The sequence below is a fragment of the Thunnus albacares genome, chromosome 11 (genome assembly GCF_914725855.1).
Source record: "Thunnus albacares chromosome 11, fThuAlb1.1, whole genome shotgun sequence".
Classification (NCBI taxonomy): domain Eukaryota; kingdom Metazoa; phylum Chordata; class Actinopteri; order Scombriformes; family Scombridae; genus Thunnus; species Thunnus albacares.
The window spans coordinates 685247-704982 of NC_058116.1; the positions used below are offsets into that span (position 1 = coordinate 685247).

The following is a 19736-nucleotide window of genomic DNA, read 5'->3' on the forward strand; positions in this document are numbered from 1 at the left end:
AACAAAACAGGATGAGGTTGACTAAGTATGATTAAAAAAAAAACTAACAAGGACATTTGACACAGGACTAAGACTAAATAAAAAAAATAGCTGACAAAATAAACACTAGTTTCAGTGTTAGTTCTGCACAAACGAGCTCACATGGCTCAGGGCTGATTGAGAGTTGTCTGTCAATATATCAAATGAGCTGGTAGACTGAGGAGCACAAGTCTTGTTGATGAGCAGAAAATTATTTGCATGGTGAAGAAAAAGCCTTTCAGGACTGCACAAAAAATCAAGAATGCTCTCCAGGATGTAGGTGGACATGTTTCCTTGTAAATGATCAGGAGAACCACATCACCACAAGATAGAAACCCCTGGTATGCCTCAAAAACAGAAAGGCAGGCTGCAAGGAAGCAGTAGAGTTCTGGAGCAAAGTTCTATGGACTGATGAAATATAAATCAACTTTATCAAAATGATGGAAAGAGGAAAGTACAGAGAGAAAAAAAAGGAACATTTCAGGAGCCAAAGCATAGCAGCACATCTGTTAACTATGGTGGTGCTTCTGTTATGGTTTGAGCATGTATGGCTGCCAGTGGAACTGGCACACCGGCATTTATTGATGATGTCACTACTACAAGCAACAGGATGAATGCAGAGGAATATAGGAGCATTCTGTGTGTCACAGTCAGTCAAATGCATCAAAACTCATTGGAGCACATTTCATCATTCAGCAGGACAACCATCCTCAACATACAGTACCAGTCAAAACTTTCTCATTGAGGCCACCTTTTCAGGAATGGAAAGGTGTGTCCCAACTTTTGACTGGTACTGTACGGCCAAAGCAACCAAAGAGCTTTTCAGGGTTTCAAGAGGTGGCCTAGTTGATCACCTGATCTTGATCAGATTGAGCTGCATTCCATCTGCTGAAGACCCGATTAAAAAGCAAGAGCTGAAGGTGTCTGCAGTGAAGGCCTGAGAGAGCATCACCAGGGAAGATACAAAGCATCTGCTGATGTTTATGGCTCTAAGACATCAGCCAGTCATTGACTGCAAATGATTTTCTACTAAATATTAAATATGATGATTTAGTTTGACTTGATGTATATCTGTCCAACTGCATTTGACCCCTAACTTTGGGCACTATATGTTAAAAGGACTATATCTCCCACTCAGTTTTTTTTAATACTGATGTAACCCTACTCAAAAAAAGCTGAGACTTGGCACTTTAAATCTTCAAATTGAATATGCTGAAGCACAGAGCATGAAGAACAACAAAAAATGTGTAACTATCCAAACACTTACTGTCTGTACTGTATATGTTGTCTGCAGTGACAAATCAAGTTAACATGACTCAAAGTATAGTTTGAGTGATAATTTACACAGTAACCTCTCTGTAACTGTGTTATTACATCAAATGAAATGTAAAATAAAATCTTCATACCATCGGTTAATATTTTATTAGGTTGGTTCCCAGCATCAGTAACAGTGAGTTCTTTAAAGCGGTTACACAATTTTTTTCTCTTCTCCTTTAAAGCTGTTCCTCCAGCAGGCAAAGTTGTAGAGGACCAAACTCCACAACATTATTGTGTAGATAACCGATAAAGCTAATGGGTTCAGGTCTATAAATGCCAAACAGCTGTTTAATATAAGTGACTGTCACCGCACTTCTTATGTTTCATATTTATTTATAATGTTTTAGGTTTTAAGTGGGAGCCATTTTTGCAATTAAAAAATAACAGATGAAATGTTAAGAATGGCTGACATTTGCCCTGTTATGTCATGGTTTTTACTTTGTATTCCTTACATTTAAGATAGTACATCAATATGTTAAATTTGTTCATTTGTATGTTCATTTTAACAGACCAATTGCTATATAATTTGCTTTTTTACTATCATACCTAATTTTTCATCACTTTTCGTTTTTTTGGTGTGCTGTATGCATGTCACATTCTCATTAGGGGCTGAGCCCCATTGAAGGTCTGATCTTACACTCACCCCTGTGTGACACTGAAAGGTTTGGCTCCCAAACATATTATAAAAAATACACAAATGACAGAGAAAGGGTAAAATGTAAAGCTGCAGATAATGAAGCTATTAAGCTAAAAAAGATCATCAGTTCCACACTTCATATTTAATCCACATTTTCACTGGTTTCATCTAGACACTATGATTATATATAACTAGTTGACCAAAGTGTACTCCAGTGGTGTCTCTGCTGAATATGGTGCTGTGAGAAAACATTAATAAGTCAATTTCTGGGGGGGTTACCATACCACACCCCGATGCAAAAACATAAAACCAATTCAATCAAACTGAAATAAAACAGTCATCATAGAACCACAATCATCGAAAGACTTTTAAGAGAAAATAAAGACACTGGGCCTCATGCAAGAACCACTTGTACGAACAGATTTGTTCTTAAGAGTGATTTAAGAAAAGTTGTGGCATTCATCAACTTTATCACACTTAAAATTCTCTCTTAGGTAAGTGGTCCAGACCTGTGGTATGAGTCCTGAACAGTCTGCCTTTCTTCACAAGTGAGGAAGCACGTGTTTGACTTAGAATTATAATGTCTTAGACTGAATGAATTTAGATTTTAAATATGATATGGAAATCAACTACAATGAAATATGTAACAAACAAACTTAATTCATATTCTGTTCACCATATTATCACCATGGCTGCCAATTTAATGAGAGATTTTTTTTAGATTGGCTGATTTTTATTGGCCATCATTATTATTATTATTATTTTTATTTTACACAGGACCTTCTGCATTTCAGTAGTTGCTAAAGTTCTCACTCTGACAGACATTGTCTCTCTGCCACTCTCTGTCCAGTATCAAGTAGTGTTGCAGCAACAGTGTAACATCACCTACCGTAGTCTATAATATTCTCTCCTCTAAAATCTTTGTGACTATCACATGACCGCCTCATATTAATCATGGAGCACTATGCTGTAGAAAGGTGGTTTTTAGCATCTACCTTCACGTCAAATCATTCCCTCTTTATTTCTATCAAAGTGCAGAGCTGCTCTGATGACATGTTGTTGGCAGCTGGATTCATGTTTTCTTATTGTTTCGGGTCCCCTACTGAAACTCAGAAATTTGTTATGTGTCTGTTTGCTGAGCTCTGATAGCAGGACTTGAAGTTCTGTGGTGTGAAATTCTCCTTTTTACTCTTTGGGAACATTATTCACAAACAGAGCCTTATTTGCCAATTTTAGGGGCGTTGATTAAGTTAATGGTTGAATATCACAAATGTTCACCTCCTCATAAACAGGTGACATTCATCAGGCTGAAACAAGCATTTACGAAGTTTGTGCACTTAAGAGTGTTTGCTAAATCTGACTTGAAACACTCACGCAAACCTTACAGAAAAAAAGTCAGAGTTTTGGGATAAGATAATGAAAATGTTCTTGCATGAGGCCCATTATTCTACTTTCTTACGAGGATGCCTAACACTAGAATGAACACTATTTGCTGTCAATAACTGTCCCAAGATCCAACACCCCATCTCCACCTCCAACATGTGATCTGCATAATGAAATCAGATCACAGTGTGGGCAGAACTGAGATGACGAGAACACTTATAAAATACGAGGTATAAAAGTAAGTAGGTGGAAAAACATAACATCTTAGTGGTGGCCTAAAGGTTATAGAAGTGAGCTTGTGGAAAGTGAAAAAGCAGCTCTTGCCCCTCCCTCATTACCACCACTGAGGTACCCTTAAGTAAGGCCCCTAACCCTAACTGCTCCAGTGGAGCTGCTCAGTGGCCAGCAGATCAGACTGTGGTTGTATTGGGCAGCTTCCAGGTATGAATATGTAACTGTGTGAATGTGATCAGGGCTTCCTTGAAAAAGAGAGCACTGCTCTAAGAAAAACTCCTATGAATAAATAAAGGTTAAAAAAATAACCTCCTATTGTACTATGTGAGGCCAAGTTAACCTGAAAGATCTATAAGAGAAGATGTCCTCATCCACGGGGCTTGAGGATTCTCTGAGTGGCTTGATAAGGATGAAAATGCAGATGATCCAGAACATGGTGGCACATCTGGTCTTCAACCAGCCCAAAACAGCATGTGTCACCCCACTGTTCATATCCCTCCACTGGCTCCCAGTTGCTGCCCGTATCAAATTCAAAACTCTGACACTTACTTACAAAACGGCAAGTAAAACAGCTCCCACATACCTGAACTCCCTCATTCAGATCTGCACTTCCTCCCGCTCACTACGCTCTGCCAATGAAAGGCGCCTGGTACCACCACCACAACAGGACCCTAAGTTACTAGCTCTTTTGTAGTTCCCTGGTGGTGGAACAAGTTACCAAACTCTGTTCGATCTGCAGAGTTCCTCCCAATCTTTAAGAAGAGACAAAAGACCCAGCCCTTCGCGAACAATTCTGCACTTGATGGACTGAAGAAAGAATTGAAAGAAGAATGCATTGCCTCTGTGCACTGCCTGTTGGCACCTATGTCCTATCAGACTCAATCTTAGCGTTATGGCACTTACTCGTGTTCTCTCCTGAATAGATCAGGAGAGAAGATCCCTGCTTGTGTTGTATCAGCTCTCAGATGTACGTCGCTTTGGATAAAAGTGTTAAATGAAACTGTAAATATTGTAACTGTAATAATTGTAACATCTTACTAACACACTTTATCTTTTCCTTTTGTTCTGTCAGCTAGCTGTAGTTGAAGGTGATGGTGTATTGTACATATAATATGTACTGTGTTGGTTCTGAGCCCATCATTTATCTGTCATGCACACCCCAGATTGTATTCTGTCAGCCAAATGTGTACATAAAGTCTGCTTGGCACAATTTTTCTCCAAAGCATCAAATCAGTCTTCACATCTGCCTCATTTTTAAATAAAGCCCAGCCCATAGACACTCCAGAACACTGCACTCTTGGTTTTGAGTTGAGAGAAAAAAAAATCTTCATCAGCTGAGAAAACCATTTCAGTTGTTTGCCATCCAGCACTGTCCTCTGTAGTGTGCATTTATGTTTACATGACAGTACAGCTTTTATCTTTGGTCTGCTGATAGTGTGTTGTTACCACAGTGGACATGTCCCTTCCACTGTGAGACATCCTCTTGGTGGCTCTGGAGGACTTCCTCCTCTTCATGTTCTTGTTGTTTTTGCTGACGCAGGCCAGCGTGGCCACATGGAAAATGTCTCTGATGCTGTTCTCAGACTGCAGGGAGGAGCACTCCAGGTAGGGGGCGCTCAGCTGCTTGGCTGTGTTGGAACCCTGTTAAAGGAGACATGAACAGGAATAATAGTATGTCACATTTATACTCTGCATTTCAAAATATTTTGTTAAGTGTTTATACTGAAAACATGTTTGGAGCATTAATAAGAAGTTGTTCTAACAAGGCTTTACATTGTTACAATGGATTTCTTGAATCAATTTTCATTGTACGAACACACGTTTGAGGCCTTTAGGACGCGGGAAAACTCATGAAACTTTGCAGCTATGCTTGAACTAGTAAATATTTCAATTAGTATCACAATTGGGCTTGGGCATGGCTTTTTGGATCTATAGTGCCCCCTAATTACATTTAGCATTTTTGAGGTGCTGCGGACTGCTCCTACAGTCTTCAAAAGTAGAACGGGAAGCAGAGCCTTCAGCTATTAGGCTCCTCTCCTGTGGAACCATCTTCCAGATTCGGTCCGGGGGGCAGACACCCCCTCTACGTTTAAGAGTAGGCTTAAAACTTTCCTTTTTGATAAAGCTTATACTTAGGGCCAGCCAGGCTCACCTTGGATCAGCCCTTAGTTATGCTGCTATAGGCCTAGACTGCCGGGGGACTTCCCATGATGCACTGAGCTCCTCTCTCCTCCTCCTCCCCCTTTCCATCTGTATGCATTCATGTACTGTCAATGCATGTTACTAACTTGGCTTCTTCCCTGGAGTTTTTTGTGCTTTTTCATCTTGTAGGAAACTCTGGGATGCAGACCAAGCTTTCGCGGTCCTGTTGGTGTCCTTTGGTGTTGGTGTCCCGGCTATTGCTGCTGTTATTGTTATTGTTATGATTGTTGTTATTCTGTCCCCTCCAACCCCCCCATATGTGTGGTCTACATATGACATACAGCAAAATGACGTATAATTAGTATTCTCTAGCACCACATGGTGGACACAGGGTGTGATAGTTATCTCCTACATGTAATGTCCAATATTCATGAAAATGTATGTCCATGTCAGTTGCCCTCTGGTAAATGTATCGCTGCACTAATATTTCACTTATGTAGTATTGCCTACATAGTTGAATGCATAGTTGCATTCTAGGTTTTATAGCAGTGGTATGCAAATAATGGCCCAAATCCGGCCCTGCAGAAAAAAATTATTTGGCCCCCTGATGAAAGCTTTGACTTTCATAGTTTATATCATAAACCTTACATAATGTTTCACAAATCTACAGTAGATAACAAAATAACACAAGGTTCCTGTAAATCCCAATTATTGTAATATATACTTGTTACATCTATTACATGAAGAGAGACATTAAACCTATAGTTGCGCAATATAATTTGGACAATGCATGGTGCTGAAATTAAGTCTAATAAACTTACCAGAAATTAAAGTTTAATGTGTGAATTCTAACATAGTTTTAATTCCAAAACTTTAGCCTCTGCGACCATAACAGATTTGTTCATCCCAAACAAAAATGGTTGGCAGTCGAACAGCCATTTCTCCCCCTTAGATACAATCCTTAACATTGGTATAAATATAATTTAGTCTTAAATGAATTAAAAGAATTAAAAGAAAAACAACATATGAAAAATTTTGAAAAGACTGGCCCATGGTTGAACCTAATTGCTGACCCCTGTTTTATAGCATAGGGTTCACCTCTGAGATGGTAGGCAAATCCTTCAAACCGCCAGCCATTACATTTAACTATTAGCTTTATTCAGCGTAATGTTCTCTCCAACTCAAAGTTCATTCATTGACATTTTTTAAATATTCCACCTTGTAATCCTTATTAGTGATTGTGAAAGAAACGTTTTTTTTCTGGTTACTTATTCTACACTAATATTCTTGCCTATACTCCACATCAGTATTCATCACGTTATTACTTTATCATATAGCCTATGTATACTATATTGAGTTGTGTTAATACATTTACATTTAAATGAGAGAAGTTGTTCCACCTCCTCTGTATGTGTAAATGATTGTAATACTGGAGTCACTGAATTTCCTAAACTAGAGAGTTGATGGCTACACAAAGTTCCTCACAAACTTCTGGTTGAGGTCGGTAAGCAAACTATCTGAGATTCTCTGGACACGCCTGCAAGCAGTTTAAGACCACCTGTTCACCACAGCCTTTCTTTACTCTTTAGTCTGTTCACTAAAGAGTAATGAAAGGAAAGTGAAAGAAATCAGAAGCCCTTTTTGAAAGACACTCTAATGAACTGAACACAACAGATGGACATTTATGGATGGACATTACAACAAGTGTTCCTGAATTAGAGAACATAATGTCATAGCCTTCCCTGCTCCACTCAATAAGTCTCCACAGCCAATCAAAACACAGATCCATTAAGATGTGTTCATGTACTACATCTTTGTTCCTCAGAGAACAATCAACAACTGGCTGTAAAATTTTCCTCTCCAATTCATAACACCAACCACATAAAATGGTAGACCTCCCTTTAAGGATGTAAAATGATGATCTTGATGAATAGTTTATGTTTTTCACACAGTGTTACATTAGTAATAATCAACACTATAATTTGTTATGAACCAGGTTCCATTAAATAGAACCAGATTCAAAAAAAGAACTGATATTATCCCAAAACCTCCTGATCCTAGCAATGAAATGAACAAGACTAACAGACACATTCACCCACCTGATCATACGATACTGGAGTTTGTCTATTGTGGGTCCTGGTGAAGAGGTCTGTCCGGAGGTCTGACTTGCACCCCACCAGCAGCATCTTGGTGTTGGGACAGAACTCTTCAATCTCTGCTCTCCACTGAAAGGAACAAAGAGCAGGAGACTGTTATCATTGATCTGTGATTTTCATTGATCTGCCCCATACTGGTTACTTTTATCATTTAGCTGACTACTCTAGAAACTATTAAGAACATTGGGAAAGTATATAAATATAGGATAGAACCCCTGGGGGAGCCCACAAGGCAGTGGAACAATGGAAGAATCAGTGGAAGAATCTCCACTTTCTACAGGGAAGGACATTCTTTACACTCACCTTCTTGAGAACGTTGTCTAATGTTTCTGGTCTGCTGATGTCAAAGCAGATGAGGACTGCATCAGCATCAGGGTAGGAGAGAGGCCGCACATTGTCATAGTAGGAAGAACCTTCATTAAAAGAACATTACAGGTCAGTTGTTCTACTTAAGTAGTGCTTCAGAGACATTCCATAAAGTAGCTTTAAAGCAACTTCGTTATGTGTTTCAAAAGTCAGTGTAGAGCAGCTTCTGTCAGAACAACTGCATACAACAACCATGTTATTACTTCTGTGTTTATCTCTTTTTATTTCACTTTTTGGGATTAATACGTTTTGAATTTTGGTACTACAGTTCATGCCTCATTATACTTACAGTATGTTTCTATGGAGTGAGTCAATTAGCAATGGGCTTTATAATAAACCCTTGATTTTTCTCAATCTTTATATTTTGGCTAATCTTTACCATTACATATTACATTAGCTACATGCATTTCCTGTTTACACTGTAACCATGGATGTGCAGACAACAATCACTGGATTACTATTGATACTGAAATTTAAGTTTAAACATGATGATTATTATGATTATTAGACAAGAGCTGAAGTTATAAGTAGCGTCTTTTTATATGATTTCTGAATTGATTTATAAATGTTGAAGGGCAAAGAAATGCTATTAGTGGAAAGAGCGTTGTGACTCAATACAAGCTGCTATATTTGATGAAAACTTGTTAGTCAGGTGCTAAGGATTAAGAATATACTGCCAGACATGATACAAAGATTTTCTGCACATCCCCAGAGAGTGGGCTATGACAGATTTAATAGAATACCATTATTTGGTTCAAAACAGAGGCTCTTAGGTGAAAACTGAAAAACAACTAATTTAGTGAGTGCCATGTAAAATATTTGTACCAAAGATTCAAGATTTAGCTTATTGTAATTTTCTTGTGTATTTGCATACACAAAAAAACTAAATGCTGTTCCTCCCAGCCCACAACAGTGCAACAACAACAGAAAGGATGAGGATATGCTGTATATCTAAAAATTTTCAACATTTTTCAACACCCTCCTTAAAGCATCCATGATCACTGGTGGTGGAGATGTGACAGTGGAGCATTGACTCTCCCTGTGGAAAGCAACAAATACACTTGATACAAACTAGCTGTGAGTGGATTTTTTGTTTTTGTCAGTCATGTTAAAGTTACAATGGTGCTTGTTTGTCATGCTAAAATGCTAACAATGACAATGTTAACATACTGTCCTTATCAGGTATGTTGACTATGGTCAGCATCTTAGTTTAGTGTATTAACACATGGACATACAAATTAGCAGTTATCAGAAAGCAAAGTTGGGAAATCCATCAGTTCTGCTGGTGTTTGGTCATAAACCAAAATATTGGACGAATGGAAATTTTGACCTGATGATGCTGCCACCATCCTTGGCATGAAAAACCAAGGAATCACCATAGTCATTACATACGCGAATGTCTGCACCAAACTTTGTGCCAATCCATCGAGTAATTGTTGAGAGCTTTGACCTGCTGGTGACAGTATAAGTTAGAAAAGCCACCAAAGTCATTAGGATTCATTCTCTAGGGACAACAAATGTCCTTACAAACCTACATGGCCATTCATCCAATAGTTGTTATGATATTTCACTCTGAACCAAATTGATAGACCAACCAACAGAATAACAGACTAACACAGCCAACCCTGCACGCACACTGCAAGTGTGACTAAAAATTACTTTACAAACCCAAGATATAAAAGGTACATCAGACCCACACGACTATGAACACAGCTGCATCAACACACATCCCAGAAAAAATGACCTAAAGTGAAAATAAAAGTGAAGTGGCTACCACATGTATTCATTATGTATAAGTAGGAGCTGAGTCATAGTGCTGTCTCCACTCAGCTGCATAAATCAGACTGGTCCTAGCATAGTCCTCCAGGGAAAAAATCTTTTCTTTGCTCCACAATGATGACAGTGTCTTTGTTATTCCAAAGCATGGCTAGTATTACAGCGGTGTACATTCCAGCAGAGAATCCAGGACTGAATCCTCCCAGGCATTTTTCCAGCAGGAGTCTGCAAGACACTGTATAATTCCATTTGTGATATCATGAATGAGCAACAAGCAACTTGGTACACAGCCCAATGACCTGAATACCTCTACTAACAGAGTGATGGATAGATGCAATGGAATGCTGCAGGGCATCAGGTTACTAAAGCTGGTAAGATCTAGGATCTTATTGGATCATGTAGCATGATTCATGGGTAAAGAAACCTTTCTGGAAGTCTGTATAGTCCCTCAGAAATATGGAGAAAACTTGACTTCCCAGACTGAGATGGTCTATGAGTCAGTAAAGTGTGGCTTAACATCATTTAGAACAGATTCTTGAGTACAGCTACAATGACTTCTGTGAGCCTATAAATCATAAAAGAACATCCAATATTTGGACTCAGCACCTTAATTATTTACTGTACTTCACTTTACTGTACACAGGCTTTATACACACGACATAGACAGGCACAACATGTGACAAGACAATTAAGCTATTTTATATATTTCAAATACTTTTTTTTTTTTTTTAGCAGAGAACACAAAGTTTTGTCTCAAAAATGTGTCTTTTCTAATGATTTATTTCACACAGGCTTGGCTGCAGGAAAACAGTAGCTTATTTCTGAAGAGAAGGTTGAGTCATTTGGTGAAGACATCTTGCCAAGTGGCCTCTTCATCGAACAAAAAAAGAATATAGAATGCTACTATGCTATTTCATGGCTTTACTGGAAGTCATAAAAATCACTCAGAACCTGATCTAGTACCTCTCAAAGTGACTTCATAACCTATTCAAACCAAGATGTTTGGATTCACAGATGGAATCCAGATGGTCCACTCTGGACCAGCTCAGAGACTACAATGCAAATGACCCCAGAGGTCTCTTTATATTATCAATCTACTTCACCTACACACAAATTAAAGTGAGTGAGAATCCTCTAGAGTCAAATCAGTACCCTGAGGCCCCTTTTCCACATGCAAGAGTTCTTTAACATGCTGAAATCTGATACCCCAACCCTACACATTTTTCCATGAACAGATCCACATGGGCAAGATGTAAACAGTGATGAAATTTTTTCACATCTGTTAAGTCAGGTTTCTTATGTTAAACAAACAGAGCAGAGGCCCTTATTTTCATAGCCTTTACCACAGTGCCTTGAAAATGGCTCTGCCACCCTTCAGGAGCTGTGGTATGAGGGGTTTTCCATGGGATGTTTGTGGGAGAATCCAGATTACAATGCAGAATCTGACTGAAAGGGAACCAAGGGAGCAAAGGAGGGACTTCAAATTTGACACTTTTATATCAAATGGGAAGTGTTATTTCTCATAGATCTCATCCTTAGACTAATGAAACAGTGTTGTGAACTGGTTGAAAACAAGAAGTAGAAACCATTAAGGTAACTCTAAATGTAGCAACTCAAATATGCAATCGAATTATACCTTACATTTATTCAGTATTGTCACTTTAATGAGTCTGATCACTAACATTTCCTTCTGTTGAGTACTGAGAGACTGTCCTCATCACAAAATGACACCATTAGTTGTTTGTTCAAAAGCTTAAAAGGCGACCTCTGTGGTCACATGGATACTGACTATTAGAAGCAAAGAGGCATGATAAACGATGATAATCCCGTTAGGGACGAGTTTGGGGTGGATAATTGGTTTGGGCGTACCAAGTGTCGGCTGGTAATATCCCGTTCTTGGTTTGACCATGTGACTCCAAAATGACACATAGGAGCGTTTTCTAATCGCCCTTATCAGCAGTAATTGGCCAGACAAAATAATTTATCTGTGTTTACGAAAACCATTACAGATCACTGTTAAAAAATAATTATGTTTTATAATGTGACAACGCTGTGGTTAAGGTCTGGTTAGGTTTAGGCACAAAACCTATGGTTAGGGGACAATCGTAGTTACAGTTTTTAAAAAACTGTCCCAACTTACAGGATGGAAACAGGAAACAAACAGCGGTCTCTTGTGGCAAAGTCCACCACTGTTGGGTTACACCATTCCCCCAACCCACCACCTCCAAATGAGGAAATTTGTCAACTTTAATGTACATAATCTCAACTGTTGTCTGATGTCTTTTTCCTCACTTACACTTCTCATAATTACATAAAAGATCTCTAACATTGTGTTTTGCACTGTGTTTCTACAAAGTATTTCTCTCTTCCAGTCAGTGAAATGACCTTTAGGAAAAACAAAAGGGGTAAGCTCTGTTCTGCTATGTTCTGGTATCTAGAGTTTGTTTTCTGCTCCTTTGTTAAGGAAATAATGTTTTAGCTGTGTGTGCTCAGGATGGGGCAAATTGTCATTTAGGGGTGTTTTGTTTCTTACCCTAACCCTGAAATGTATAGTGGTTGACGGAGGCAGCTAGCTGCTTCATTAGATGGAGAGCTAATATCTGCAGGGTGTTTCTAGTCGGATAGCACCATTTTTGTTGTTGTGTCGTTATGCTGGTTTGTTGACACTAGTAGGAGAAGGCAAGGCATACGGGAGCGCACATAGACATCACTTCTGTTGGATTTTCACAGAAAATCCGCCCCGGGGCTTTCAGTCCACAGGCTGTTACCACCGAGAAAGTTGGGGAAGGTCTCATTTTTTATGTTACATTAATACCCGTTCACTCATTGGCAATAAAAAACAAGTAATACATGTAAATTGCTTCACAATTTTACATATAGAACCTTCAAGTAAGGCAGGAAGTTGACATGGAAAATCTACACAACATCCACATTTCAGTACAAGTTCTAAAGCAATACTTCACTCAATATAAAAAGTAATAGTCAATATTAAAAAGGAATATACCAATATTTGAACCCTTTTTTCTTTTAACAAAATATGCAAAACTGCTCAACACATTAGTGTTTAGTGAAGAACCTTTCCAAAATAAAATGTAGCCATAAATCAGAGAAGTGTCTACATGAGGTTTTCCTAAGTGTTGAAGTTCAACACCCAGCCCTAATATAAATAATATGAATACTCAAATGAATATTTTTTCTCATGGGCCATTTTGAAAGGCACTGGCAAATGACTGATTCTGTCATGTAGCAGGTAACTTCATAAATACTTGTGGTCCAGAAAGGTTGAGGAACATGAGCTCATTTCTCATTTGGCTGCTTACATTACAGATGGATATTTTAATCCAGAGTGCAAGGGAGCTTGACCCAAGCACCAAGGAAGGTGATAGGGGGCAGACTCTGTTTTATTTAGACCAATAAATAGGGTTGAGAACCGAAAACCGGATCCAAATTAGAACCAAATCCAAAATGCCAAGAACCGGGTACCGGTTACCGGGACCTGTCTACATCATGCATCAACGCAACAGCGTCAGTTTGTTTAGATATGAGCATGCATGGCTAACGTCACAACAATAGTGAAAGATGGACTGTGGTAAATGCTCAAAAGTGTGGTCAGTGACAGCAACATACAGGAACTCCTCAGCTGCCTTCAGATTAAAAACAGTCCTGTGTATCACAATACAAAGGGCTGGGTTGTGTTGTTTAAAGTGGTGGTGAGACAACAAAATACGATCCAACATGGTTGCACTGACAGATTATTGCGTTTAAAGGCTTATCAGAAAAACACTGCACAGCGGTTTGTAATAGTCACAGACTAGATTTTACAACTTTGGGAAGTTGTCATGCTGCAACCCTGTTTACTAGCGCATACATGTGAAATGCGTCTGTGTCTGCGGATGCCTCTGAAAAAAGTTTGAATGGGACTGTGTGTGCATCCGCAGTCCATGTGCAAGTCCATGGCTGTCCTTGGACACAGAAAGCATGAATTGGCCTTTACAGTGACAGCACACTACATCATTGAGGAATGAGACAGAAAGTACCCAAAACAAAAGCATGATGTTCACTTAAAAAGAATTTGAATTTACTCATTTTAATGAAACAATTAAAGTCAAAGTAAATGCTTAAAAGACTAAAGACATTTTGTTATCTAAACATCTGACCTCTTTTTTTTACCATAATGGAATTGAAACTGGGAATTGATAAGAACCGGAATTGATAAAATTCAGACGATACCCAACCTTACCTGTGTAACCAAGAATAATGCTGCGTTCACATAGATTCAGGCAGATGGTAGACAGCAGACGGACAACACCTGGACGGCACGGGAAAAACAAACAATCCGACAAATCGCAGGACGGAAAATGAAACATGCATGACGATATGTTATGGTGATGTTGTATTGTTTACAAAGAGTGGAATAAAATATATTAAATCAAATTATTTTGTGTCTATTTTTTGTGTAAATTTCTAGTAATGCATGTAGCTATAAAATGCAGCTTTCTCTAAATATTCTATTGCAAACTTAAAATTAATATTAAATTCCCTCTAAAACTTCCCCAAAATCTTCAGTAGGATTTCAAGCTCTGATCGTATTATTCCAGGTGTTGTTGCACCAAAATTATTAGCTTCTCATTGTCCACACAAAAAAATGGGTGATCTGCCCATGCTTATGTGAGGGAGCTACGTAACATCCAGTTATAAATTCCATCACAGAGAACAGCAAAAAGTTTTAATATTTTAACATTTGATGGCAATGCCATTTACCATTACCATTGCCGGTATTCTCTGCCGGCCTGACCTTAATTTTACCATCCTGCTCTTGTCCACTAAAGTGATATCTGGTTTACCGTCTCTCGTCTGCCTGGATCCATGTGAACGCAGCATAAGTGTCTCCACGAAAATTAAATTAAATCACACTGCACTACACTACAAAGCTTGGCATGATCACCTGCTCTCTCCCTAAACCAACAACTCTCCCCTTAAGCAGGCCTTCCAATCTGACTGGGCAGAACCATATTTCTTGCAGGGGTGTCCTCTCCCTTATACCAATAAATGGTATATGACAGTATCACTTGTATTAGTTAACATGGTTTGCGCACATCATCCACAGTATAGTCCTTGCCATAAACCAAAATAAGTACAAATATCATAACCCATGACATCACTGATGACAATACAATACAATACAATACTTGTCTGTCTTGATTAAACCATAAATGCAGATGTAAATGTAACAAAATAATGCTAAACACAACCAGGACCTGGGATAATAATGCAATGCCACAAACTGGCTAAACAAACAAATGACAAACATGTTAAGAAATACAGCTAAGTGTAATGGGGACAAATGGTGTGGTGTCACTCACTTTGTCACATAAAGGATACAATCATTATTACAATGCATGATTAATGGAACAGATGGTGAGTGAATGCTCAGATAATATAAGCAACCAAAAGCATAGTACAGTACTAGCAGGTTGAGCCACACCTCCCAGCAAATCTACAGGAGGGAAATAACCTGCAGGCTGTGGACTGCTTGAGCTCTCCACACATCTGAGCGTGGAGTGTGGAATCATAGAAGCTTTGGAAAACAACACGTGATCGGGGAGAGTAGATGTTTGGATTCCTTGTATTATATTCTAACATTTCTTTGTTCAGATATATAATTGTTGTAGAGCAGCTTAAAGACAGCAGTGACTCCATGCCATTGGATAGCTGTGTGTATATTCTAGGGGAGTGGGTGATGAGAGAATTTCATATGTTGGCTACAGTGAAATCTGACTCTTAGTTAGTTATATCCAAAATTCCAGAGCCAGGGTTTCGCCTACATTCCAGACACACAGCGTCAGTTTTTCTCTGGAACTTGTAGTGTTGAGAAAATGACAGCTTACACCCCTGCTTCACAACAGGCAGCTCACCCACCATTCAAAGAGTTTAGCTGAGAAACTCTGAACTGTCTTACGTTACACTCAAACTTTTTGTTCCCTCCTAAATCCCTATCACTAAAATGTCTCCTCTTGCTGCCCAGCCCTCCTCCGAATCTGGCTGAGACACTGCTCTGAGTTCACAGAAATCCAGATATATCCAGTCATACTGACTATAGCAAAAAAAAAAAAAGGCTTCCTATTTATTCTCAGTCAGCATTGGGGCTACGGGGATGTTGCAGGGTGGTGTGGCTAAAAGTGTGGCTCTTTTTTTCCTGCAGCACAATGTAACATCAACCAGAAATGTACTACACCAGGCAACAGAGGTGGAAATTCCAAATCACTTTAATTTCTGGATGTGATTTTTGGACGTCAATCATGACGTGCAGAATTGTCCATCATGAATGTCATTCCATAGATACTGGGCTATCTTTACCTCGTCTGTTACTGGTTTGTTTGGTTCGATACAAATCTAGGTCTTTATAAGCAATGTTCATATGATTAATAGCTAAGGAACCACCTATCTACAACAGAGTAATGACATCATGATTTTTCTCTGTGAATTTGATGGTCTTTCAGTAACCTTATGGACTCATTATGTCAGTGGCATTTTCAGTCACCAGTGAGGGGCTTCTCCAATGAAAAAGCTACTGATTGGGTCAGTGGCAACAATAATTCAATACAATTCAGTACAAAGGTTTGAGGATTCAGTAATAAGGATTCATTCACTCACATCTTGAACACCTCTAAGTTGTAACTATGTGCTGCTTGATTGACAGTAACAAGATGGAAAATAATTACTGCTGTGATTACAATGTGTATGTAATAATACAATCCAGCCTCAAAGGAATATAAACCTCTCTGCGATGTCCTACTGTGACTTTAAAGCTAAACCTGTTGCTTTGTATTTCATCTTTAGCTGTACCCTGTAGTATTCCGTAACTACGCCCCAAGGGTCAGATAGTGCCACTGTAAGAACAGCAGGTAATGTGACACCCCAGACGTTTGCAATACAGCTCAAGTACAAAAGAAGAGCTGTAAAACTTAAAGGAAAATTCATTTTTTTGAATGATCACAATTTCAATTATAAGACACAATTACAGTCCAACTGAAATCACAAAAATCTATTTTCTTTTTCAAAATCATGTTCAAGTTCTTTTCAAATGTAATTATATTTTTATCACTGAAAAGCTCCTTGAGCCTACAAACCTTAAAGTGGGCGGGCTGGTGTATGTTGTGTGTATGATTGACAGCTGGGGCTCAAAGATAAAAAGTCAATAAATTTGTTCCGGCACCTGTGGTTTAACACCAATAATAAGCACCACTCCATTTAGCTTAAACCTTCCAATGTCTATGACAAACAGGGTTCCCATTAAAAAATCATTTTCCAGAACATTTACAACAATCTAAAGAAATGGGGCTTTACTAGAGATGTGACTCCAGTGCTGTGGAATTATGTTTGAACTAACTTCCAATCTTTGAGATTATATCATATACCAAGGTAACTTTGGCCAAGATAACTGAACTATAAAATTATCATATCAGCAAATCCTTAGGTACAAAATACTGCTACAAACAACGTCACAGTTCCCACATTACCACATCCCTGAACAGCTCCATGGTGATAACTGCCAGCTGTTGTGGGGACAGTGGCCAAAAATACTTTTTGGGGACTTCTGATGCGTCTGGCAGTTCATGTTAGATCCTGCCAGTACTGTGGAACATTAGAAACTTGTCCAGGTGCCAGTCATTGTAATCCATTCTAATACCATGATACCTCTTAATAAACCCATAAGCTGGGAAATAAAAGATCATTTTAATGACAAGTCTAATGTCTCCCTGAATATTTCATTATGTTAGAAGCAGTGACTAGCTGTAAAAAATAAAGGGTGCTTTGAAATGATTTAAAATCAATATATTTTCCCCCATTAATGACATCTTAAAGTAATTTACAAAAATAAATGAAACGTTAAGAAGGATATCAAATAAAAAAAATACTCTGACTTAAGAAAATCAAATTGATGAAGGGCAAAGTCATACTTACAAGACCAATCAAAATGTCTTACTATTTAGTTTTAGTAAATCTCATATTTTTGTCACAATTAGACATCTTATTTCTGACTTTCTATCATTCCTTGCTTTCATTTCCTCCCTAGCTGAAATGTGTTCAGTGGTTATTTCTGGGAAAGGAATGGGGAGTCGCCCGAAATCCGTGCCATTCATTCCTATCCCATACACAGTAAGTTAGCACTGAGCAGTGTGAGTATCCTCACCTGAAGTGTCCCATAGCCGCAGCTCGACTCTCTGCATGTCCAAGTCAAAGCTTGCCGTGTAGTTTTCAAACACTGTGGGCACGTAGCCCTGCAGAGAACACAGTACAGTAAATGTAGCCTACAGTCATTTCTGTGATATGTCAGCGGCATTAATATGGCACATGACTTACCTTAGGGAAGCAGTCTTTAGCGAAAACGTTCAACAGAGCGGTTTTCCCACACTCACTGTCTCCAACAACCACTATTTTGCATTTAACGTTCGGATCTGAATCCATCCCGAGTGATGTAAAGTCTCCACTAGTTAGGCTATAAGGTTTGATTCAATATCAGGAGGAGAAGGAATAGCGAAATTCCGATTCGATTTCGTTAAACAGATCCAGTCCAGTGAGAGTGTGACAAAACGCAGCCCACCGTCTACAGAACGGCTCTGCTGAGGATGAGGAGTCCCGGCTGAGCTTCATGGAAAGTAGTCTGAAACAGTCCAAAAACAGAAATGGATGCACTGCCTGTTCCGTGGAACTCTTTCATGTATGAGATGCCCCCTGAGGACTGCTGATCCAGGACGTACATGGTCCTCAGAATAGACTCGTTTTTCCAGAGAAGGAGGCGGGGCTCCACCGCGGGAATCCCGTCAGGACTATGACGGGGGTTGTTCAGGGAAGGACCCCAAGTAGAATTTGATTCCTCACCACATGGCTAAAGTAAATAGATACATAACACGTTGTATTGGAGACATTTCTTTTTTTTTTTTGGCCATGCACATTAAGACATTAACATTAGGTTACATTAATTGAAAGTTTTACCCAACGAGGAAGAAATCCTTCAACAGCAGTTTGTTTCTCAACTGCCATAATTGGAAATATAGGTGTGGTTTACTGCTGAGTTTATAGAAAACTTTTTAACGCCCATATCGACAGGAAGACATTGTCAGTTCCTGTCAAATGTGTTACTAATGAACTAAGGGTACTGCTCAAATCGTGCGAAAAATGAAACATAGTAGGCCTATCCTATCTATCTTGTTTATTTTTTTGCTGTGGATTGTGTAGATCAATACATCTATCCATCCATTCATTCATTCACCCAATCTTTATTTAGACCTCATCGACAATATAGCCAGCAAAGCACATACAACACATCCTGGGTACCAAGAAACACAGATAAGATACACAGATAAGAAAGTTGATAAATAAAAAAAGTAAAAGTAATGATAATAAAAAACAAATTAGTAAAAATACTAAGATATTAAAAACCTTAGGATAAATAAAGCAATTAAAATTAAATACAAGAGCAGCTGGAAGTGAAACAAGATGAATTTAAAAATTTAAATGAGGTAAGTTTTTAGAATGTTCTGCATGTTATTCCAGGTTGCAGGTAGACAATGCAAAAAACTGGATTTTCAGTAAAAACAGCTGGCACCTGCAACGTAATCAAATCATCTGACATGTTTAATAAGGGCTAGCATTGAAAGAAAACAGTGAAATAATGTAAGGGGGTAAAAAAACAGTAAGAGCCT

General features: G+C 38.6%; 1 protein-coding gene across 1 annotated transcript; it reads right to left on the reverse strand.

Annotated features, from left to right (window-relative positions):
• Positions 1-3754: 3754 nt before the first annotated feature.
• LOC122992184 (rho-related GTP-binding protein RhoE-like) lies at positions 3755-18827 on the reverse strand. The gene is made up of 5 exons (XM_044365863.1): positions 18394-18827; positions 18224-18311; positions 8191-8300; positions 7831-7956; positions 3755-5230 (listed from the first exon to the last, which is right to left on the reverse strand). The coding sequence occupies exons 1-5, from the start codon at positions 18496-18498 to the stop codon at positions 4985-4987; spliced, it is 675 nt and encodes a 224-aa protein (XP_044221798.1). The 5' UTR covers positions 18499-18827; the 3' UTR covers positions 3755-4984.
• Positions 18828-19736: the final 909 nt, after the last annotated feature.